This window comes from Rhincodon typus, chromosome 41 (assembly GCF_021869965.1).
Source record: "Rhincodon typus isolate 14 chromosome 41, sRhiTyp1.1, whole genome shotgun sequence".
Classification (NCBI taxonomy): domain Eukaryota; kingdom Metazoa; phylum Chordata; class Chondrichthyes; order Orectolobiformes; family Rhincodontidae; genus Rhincodon; species Rhincodon typus.
This window is the reverse complement of record NC_063372.1, coordinates 8,996,744-9,005,686: the sequence shown is the minus strand read 5'-3', so window position 1 is coordinate 9,005,686 and position 8,943 is coordinate 8,996,744. Positions and strand designations below refer to the sequence as shown.

Genomic DNA, 8,943 nt, shown 5'->3' with positions numbered 1-8,943 from the left:
CCACACTTGGAATATTGCACACAGTTCTGGTCACCACACTACCAGAAGGATGTGGATGCTTTAGAGAGGGTACAGAAAAGGTTTACCAAGATGTTGCCTAGTATGGGGGATTTTAGCTATGAAGAAAGGTTGGATAGACTGGGTTTGTTTTCACTGGAATGCAGGGGGTTGAGGGGCAACCTGAAAGAAGTTTATAAGATTGCGAATGGCATGGATGGAGTGGAAAGTGGATTTTTCCAGGGTGGATGAGTCAAGTATTAGGGGACACAGGTTCAAGGTGTGAGGGGGAGATGTTTAAAAGAGATGTGCAAGGCAAATTTTTCACACAAAGGGTGGTGAGTGCCTGGAACACATCGCCAGAGGCTGTGGTGGAAGACAATAGCAGCATTCAAGAAGCACTTGGATGAATACATGAATAGGAAGGGAATGGGGGATACGGATCCTGTCAGTGAAGACAGTTTTAGTATGGAAGGGCAAAATATGTCAGCGCAGGCTTGGAAGACCAAAAGGGCCTGTCCTGTGCTGTATTGTTCTTTGATATCATTTCAGTGGCTAACTGAAACAACAGCCACTGTCATTGCTTAAAACCTAAACAGGAAAACTTGTAGAAGTAGCTTCCCCTTTGTACAAAGAGGAATACTATACTTGCAACAAGTCAATCAGCTGGTGTACAACCAGTTGAGTTCACCGCTCAGTGTGTGAATGGTTTAAAGTTACAGTTACATTTCTTTTTAAAAGTCTTCTAAATAACTAACATTAAATTTAGTATTGGGAGGGCTGGATTCTGTAGTCTTTTTTTTTTCCCCCTGAAAAAAATTTACTCCAGAGAACAGAGCAAAACTGTGGAACCTGGACACATGGCACTGCATGTGACAAACAAAAAATAAGCTCATGGAGAAGTAGGAATAACTGGCCTTATGACACTCATTTAAAGGCTATAGTTGTTGTTGCTTATAATGTAAAGGGAAAACTCTAGGATAATTAAGTTAGACAAATGTGTACGGCAATGAAGCTTACATCTTCGCCAAAACTAACATTCTTTTTAACTCATCTGTCTCAATTGTTTGTTCTCTTGTTGACTGATCTTTGAAACTTTGAAAACCCACTGTTCAGTTGCAATCACTCTTGTCTCAGACAGATCACTGATTCGAGTACATAGTCTAAGCTGTCAGTTAAATGCAGGAAGTGTTGCACAGCTACGGGAGAGATGTTAAACCAACACCCAAGAATTTCATGGAACTGCACAATGATCAGGGAGGCCTTTCTCCTGGTACCCTGCTTAATAGTTACATCAACCAGCAACATAAAAACAGATTAGCTGACCATTTAATATTGACAGATAGTGGGACCTTGCATATTTAACAAGTGATCACACCTCATAAGTAATTCATTAGCAGTTATGTTTTAGCAAAATGCCCTAATGGGCTGGATTTTGTGGAGGTGTGGGTGTTGACAGCGCTCATGACTTTTCAGAAGGTGACTGCAACTTCAGGATGTTGGGCATGCCGAGATTAGCACGACAATCCTAAAGTTGCAGTGTTTCAGGATTCTGCCACAGAGCTGGCAATCACCAAATTCAATGAGAATTTCAACTTCCCAGCTCCCACCCCAATGTTAGGGAGACCGTATTCAGTCAGGTTTAACCAAGTTTTTAAAAAGACTGCAATTTAAAGGATGGCCGAGGTCTCGTGGTCATGTCACTGGACTAGTAATCCAGAACTCCAGGCAAATGCTCTGGGGACAGGGATCCAAATCCCATCATGATAATGGTGAAATTTGAATTCAATAAAAATCTGTAATAGAGAAAGTGATCTATCTGGTTTAGGGAAGGAAATCTGCCATCCTTACCCAGTCTGACCAACATTTGACTCCAGATCCACAACAATATGGTTAACTCTTAACCGCCCTCTAGGCAATTGGGCCAGGCCAGTGATGCCCACATCCCATGACCAAATTTTAAAAAAAAAAGCAGAACTGGCCCTGAAAAAATTCACAATCCTGAAGTTCCACTCAATGATTAATTAGTAATTTAAACTAATCTTCAAAATAAAAAAGATTTTTCAGAATACTTTAGCTTCTACCTTCAACTTCTATGTCCCAATTTTCATTTTAATCTGTCTGAAAACAAAAGTGATTTTATTCTAATGCTTTTTGACTCCTGTGTGTGTCTGTGAACTCGTTTGATGTGAGTGGCTGCTTGGCCAGACTAACAACATCAATGGAGTTCTATGCTGGGAATCTCCAGATCAGTTGCAGCATCACACTAAAGATCATCTGAGCACTCAGCCAGACCAACTTGAAGGTGAGCAGCAAGTATCCCTTCACAGCGGACTCAGAATCCAGTCCACATTGTGAAATTCAAATATTCCATTCCTTTGCCCCTCACTTTGGTATGGCCAGCAGATATTTACCGAGGAATTGAACAATTTCATAACAATGTGCTGGAGGTCATTTAAGGAGCCAGCACAATGACATTGAAAGGAAAACCATTCAACACTTGTTTGTTGAAGGTCTGACAAGGTATACTTATGAGTAAACTGCCTCAAATAGATTTGCCCCTTTCACAACAATGTGGCTCAACTTATTTAATAAAGAGAGTGCTGTTCTATCACAAATGTACTTCCCCCATTTCCCAAAGTAATCTTGTTTCTGGTCTCCGAGCACAATTGTGCTATTTTGTGCAGAATTGTGGGCATGTTTATGTTATAAGCCTGCAATGATGAATCTGAGGTAGTATCAACCCTCTTCTTCAATCACATATGAGGACTTCAGATATGTGAAAGATACATCCCATCTACACCAGATGGATATAAACCCAGGTTTAAGGAACTGTCCAACCGAACAGTGCCAAAGTCCCCATTATAAAGTAATTAAAACAAAAATTTCACCCAATGATTGTCAATTCTGATCATATCCTTACCTTCGAATAGAAGTATCTGCAAACAGCTTCTTGAGCCCAGGGCTGGAAGTAGAACTCTGCTCTGCGCTCCTCCTCTGGGTTTCCTACCACATCAGTCATAGACTACAAATACAAAATATCAAACACGTGACTAGAATAGACAGATGCAACTTAAAAATAAATGGTGTCGAAGGTTCCAAGATTCTACGCAAGTTACTGGGGTAGGCCAAGTTCTCTCGCTATCGAAACGTCAGGGGATAGATGGGTTTTTGGCAATTGCATTTTGCATTTCATTAGCGCATCACAGAAACACAGGATCAGCGATGCAGCTGAACACCACCTTTCTGCCACTTCATGCTGTAGAACAAAGTGCAAATATTGCAATGTCAAGTGGCTGTAAAAAGTGGAACAAATGCTTAAATTTGTTTTGGGGAGTAATGCAGAAAGCATGGGGCTTTGCGAAGATAAATACAGGTGTGTCTTTTCTAAGGATATGATTAACTTGTCTTATGTCAATGTACATAGGAACAAAGAAACAGTAGTAGCCAATCAGTCCTTCCAGCTTGCTGCACTATTCAATTTGATCACAATAGTTTTGTGCCATAAAGGTAGGTCGCTACTGCAACATTGGAAGATTTGAGACCTCATATTCCACACGTTTTATCTATTTATCCATAAAAACCAAATGCTTGCTTTTGCTGTTCGTTTCCTGAATGCTGTACTGGTTTTTAGGTGCTCAATGAGATCCGATGCTTTCCAAGTCAAATGTGTTCATGTAGAGTAGCTTGGCCCATTAATAGCAAGTGTTTTTATATCAGAAAGACTTACTAAAGCATTAAGAATGTAGTGGAATCATGAGCAGGTCAGACCAAAAAAATACAGCAATTTGCTTCCATGCGCTGTCTTCCTTCCTTGTATCAGCCTATAAATGTCTAGACTTCCATTTAAGTTTCACAGCTTCCAGAATGGGAGAAGAATTCAAGACCCTTGGCTTTCTTGCTTAAGATTGTATCCATTTACACAGCTTGGTGACTACCAGTCTCAGTTTTACTGCTAGCTGTACAGTGGTAGCGCAAACTACTGTAGCAATTACTTCCTAATATTAGGAAGTATCTCCTAAAGCGGCTCTGCAATATAATGCCTAAAAAAGCGGTTTCACCCTGGGTGAAACTGGCAGCGGCAAATACAAGCAGACTGGAGGTCACAACCACACCTTTGACGTGATATAAAATGCCCCATGTCACAGGCTACCATTGTATTTCAGCTACAGGGAGGTTGGGAGCTCAGTCTCTCACACAGACCATGAATGCATTTTTGATGTCACTGGCTTGTATGAAACCTTCTGGTCAGGTAGAACAGAAAAAACTTTACAGAGTTGCCACAGATGCCATGAACTTGGCTTGAAGCATAACAAATGGCTCAAGTTTGGAGCATCCAAGGCATTGTTCTACCACGAGAGAGGGATAAAAAGAGTAAGGAAAGAAAAGGTAAAGAAAGAAGTCCTCCATGAACGTGGGCAATCAGGAGCAATTCTTCATGGTCTGAAACACAAAGTCAAGTGACTGACCGATATCCAGCTAGTATTCAAAATGCCCCAGCTGAATAATAGGCAACAGGAACAAATGAATCATGTGCATCTCTCGTATCCAACAAATCAAGACCAATCCTAGCCATGGCATTTGGGTCAAGGTGCCAGGTTTTACTTTTGCTTTGCGCAGTTGAGTTCAAACAAAGGGAAAGGTTTCCATTTCTGTTGGAGCAGAATTCATTTGCAAAATTTTAAACCAAAAAATCTCATTAACAGCAGGGAATTGTTGAAGGACTTCTCTTCTATACAAACAAAAATAACACATTTGGGCACGGACAGAGAAAGTAGAACAGGATTTGATAATTAGTGGAAAGGATGCAAAAACGTACAGGGAACAGGGCAGTTGTGTAGAAAATGCAGATCAATATAGATACGAGAAGTTTAAAGAAAGGGTGTTTGGGAGACGGGGGAAGTGGAAGAGAACAGTGGCGGGGCTGTGGGGAATGGAATTGGGGATAGAGAATGGAAATACACCCTTAACAATTAACTCTCAATGGAGTTTGGCTATGGGTGCAGATAGGTAGAAGTTTAACATCAAAAAGACTAATGGAATCCTAGAGTTCATTTATATGGCAAAGAATACAAAGGCAAGGTGGTAATCAATCGTTTGCTTAGGCTAAAGTTAGAGTACTGTGGGCAAATTCATGGAAAGGACATGAGAACCTTGCAAATGGTACAACTCAGATTTACAAGGATGAGCAGAAATAATTACTGAGAGACATGAAAAGCTCCACGAGTTCACTGAAAAGACAAAGCCATGGGAGGAACAAATAGATGTGCTCAAAATGTTAGGAATATTTGAAGACGTAAAGATTGTTTCCACTGATCAGATTATGGCATATGTTCAGGACCAGTACAGGTATAAACAGGGGGGTTACAATTATCCCTTCCCACATGCAAGGTTATCAGAATGTGGAATACATTATTGCAACTGGGAGCTATTAAAGCCATGTCAATCATAGTTCTGAAGATGGAATATAGTCAGAGGAAAAGTATGAAGGCTGCAGGTAGAGCAGGGCAATGAGATTGGATAGCTCCAGTACAGAACTCGTGCAGACAGTGGGATAAAATGAAGTCCTGTGGTGAAATTTCTATACATTTAAGTCGTTTCAGATTTCTTTAAACATCTCGATGTCATAATCCTAATGTAGGACTTGGAACCATGGAAATATATGGTTGCTGCTATTCAATTCACTCTTGTAGACAATGAGGGAAAAGCTAACCTTGCTGCTCACGATCTGTTGAACCTGCAGGAGGTGCAAAAACACTGCAACCAATGACTGGATTTGGATCTTGGCCTGTCATTTGTGTACCCTTACCACACATCATGCTCACCAAATTTACAGTCAAACCTCTTGTTGCATCATCTACGAAAATGTGTTCTCGCATTTGTTAGCTGTCAAACTGGTTGTAAAGAATGAATGAACGAATACGTGCATTATTTAGCGCCTTTCCTGACCTCTCAATGTTCCCAAATGCTTGCAGCCCAATTAACTACTTTTGAGGTGCAGTACTGGTTACAATTATAAGCAAACGCAGCAGCCAATTTGCGCGTAGCAAGAAGCAAAAGCAGCCATGAGATAATGATCAAAATATTTTTTCTCAAAGCCCTGTTGGTTAAGGGATTAGTATTAGCTAGAACACCAGCAGAATACCACTGCTCATCTCCCCAGTGTTATTGGTGGACAAACAATCTACTCACAAAGCATTTCTGTCTGTAGGATCTGGATGTGCAGCTGGAATTGCACACCTACTTTCAAGTCATACAATGCATCTTAACACTTAGTTTCCTACATTCACATCTATAATGGAAATCACCCACATAAACACATCCACTTGGCAGTGGGACCACTACAGGTCTTGGAATAAAGAGGTGAAATGGGAACAAAATACATCTGTATGGGGATCTCCAGCACAAATGCGGACATCAGAATTAAAATGACAAGTTTTACAGGAAGTACTTAGAGACACAGGTCAGATTAACATTCTGTTGAACTACCATTACCAGGAATGTCCTTTAAATGCATTAACTGCAGCCTGCTGATATTGATAACTGTTGAGCTTACTATGGTGAAATGGGTTGAAGAGTCCAAGACAGCATAGTTTGTCAATGGCCCAGAGAAAGGAAGGGCTTGGCAGATTGAATGACATTTTTCCGTCCTAGGCTTTTATTTTGACAGCAATTAAAAACAAGATGCAACACTCAGCAAGAATGCAGCTTTTTTAGATTTAAAATAAAGCCAGTGTTTATTTTAAAAAAAAGCTCAATCAGGAGAATTAATGTACTGCAGTTCAAAATAAGGTAGCAATGTCACTTCTGTAGGTCAACTACCAATTCAATTTGTGAGCAGGTCAACAGTGTGGTTGAAGTCTTGCTTTCTGAAGGATTACTCAGCCCCAATACAACGTAGCAGATAATACCAGCATGACTCAGCAGAAAGGCAGGTTGTTTGTTACAAACAATTAAGATAAAGGTATAAACTTGGTTTAAAACGCCAGGCTGGACAGGGAGATCAGAAACTTTTGCTGGGTTGAAACCACATGCAACAATCTCTGTCCCTTTATCCAGAAAGGCACTCCAGCACCAGATTCTTCAATGAAATATAATTCACCCCAGTCACTAGGCAAAAAAGGAATACACACTAACCCAGCTACTATGGCAATTTATAAAGATAAAGGAACATGCCCAAGAGAAACAAGAATAACCAGCAGGATTGTCATAGGAACATACTTAATCATCAATACCTCACAATAAAACATGTGGCTATGGATGCGATTCTACATTAGGCTTTCTCTCTCTCTCTCGTGCTACACTTCAATATTGTGCACACTAAACTAAGTTTTCTATATACTGTGCCAGTAAACAACAATGTCTGTTATAATAATAAAAATTAAAAACATAAAGCCTGTTATTCAACAATTCACCACAGGCAGTTCAGATTAGAAATACAGTATTTTGGACAAATAATCAGATATCAAATCTCCTTCTGCACAGTACATTCCTGTTATAACAGGTTAAGGACTTTTGAATAATGCTTCTTATAACTCAGAAGTGAGAGACTTGTGAAATAAACATTACTCCAATAAATGCCCATGTCTGAAGTAACAATTTCACTAACTAGTTTTGCTGAAAAGTACAGTGCACAGTGTTGCATTGTCAAAAGACTGCACAGCCAAAGAGGAGCGAAACATGATTTCACAACATGAAATACATACCTTCAGGTCACGGCACTGGGACTGCAACCAGTCATTGATGAAGCCCTGTGGATCTCTGGCAAAACTTAACATGAACTCCCTCTGTGTCTTGAGCTGGTTAATGGTCTCTATTGTTTCATGGATCTGTGAAAGTAAAGCAGCAGGGTTATACAGTTTATACTTGGGAGCTGCAAAGAACCTCAAACCCAAGCTTTCTGATGCAGATGGGAGGTTGCAACTAGCTGATGGTCTGGGATGGTAGGGGCTGCAGGTTTGGAAGATGATGTCACAGGAGACTTGGTAAGCTGCTGCAGTGCATCTTGTCAGTGGAACACACTGCTGCTACCTCAATGGTGAAGAGAGTGAATGTTGAAAGTGGCAGATGTGCCAATCAAGCAGGCTGCTTTGTCCTGGATGGTGTCTAGCTTCTTGAACGTTGTTGGAGCTGCACCCATCCAGGCAAGTGGGGAGTATTCCATCGCACTCCTGACTTGTGCACTGTAGATGGTAGAAAGGCTTTGGGGAGTCACGTGGCGAGCTACTCACCACAGAATTCTCAATCACTGATGTGCTCGTCTAGCTACAGTATTTATGTGGCCAATCCGGTTTAGTTTCTGGTCACTAGCAAACTCCAAGTTATTGATGGTGGTGGATTCAGTAAAAGTAATGCCGTTAAACATCAAAAGGAGATAGTTAGATTCTCTTTTGTTGGTGATGGTCATTGCCTAGCACTTGTGTGGCATGAATATTACTTGCCACTTCTCAGCCTGAATTCTGTCCATTTCTTGCTGCATACAGGCAGACACTGTTTCAGAAACTGAACTGCAGTAAACAGTACTGCACACTGTGCAAGCATAAGAATGTGTGAAACAGAAGGAGAAGAGATGGCCTTTCAGGTTGCTTCAATATTCAATACAAACATGGCTGATCTTTAGCATCATTTCTACTTTCCTGCCTGTGCCCCATACCCCTCAATTCCCCAAGACACCAAAAATCTGCTTGTCATGGCCTTGAATATATTCAACAATGAGATAATTACAACCTCATAAAAGCTCAATAAACAGATTTTCAATGTGCTCAAATAACCATCCAACAGCCTCCATCTCTATGTACTGCAACTCAATTGAACAATTAACAAGTGAGACCAAAACTGTGCACATAACTCCAATTAGGTCTCATCAAAGCTCTAAGATTTTAGCAAAACTTCCTTATTCTTGTACTCCAACCCCTTCACACTATTTACCTTCCTAATTGCTTGCAC

At 40.6% G+C, this 8,943-nt stretch overlaps 1 protein-coding gene across 1 annotated transcript in view; it reads right to left on the bottom strand.

The window, feature by feature from the left end:
* Positions 1 to 2,109: 2,109 nt before the first annotated feature.
* Positions 2,110 to 8,943, bottom strand: part of smarcd1 (SWI/SNF related, matrix associated, actin dependent regulator of chromatin, subfamily d, member 1) — a 44,682-nt gene continuing 37,848 nt past the window's right edge. The window contains exons 11-13 of the mRNA XM_048618864.1: positions 7,704 to 7,826; positions 2,921 to 3,022; positions 2,110 to 2,118 (exon numbers count right to left, since the gene is read on the bottom strand). Of these exons, the coding sequence (XP_048474821.1) occupies positions 2,110 to 2,118; positions 2,921 to 3,022; positions 7,704 to 7,826 (234 nt within the window). The remainder of the gene's footprint in view (positions 2,119 to 2,920; positions 3,023 to 7,703; positions 7,827 to 8,943) is intronic.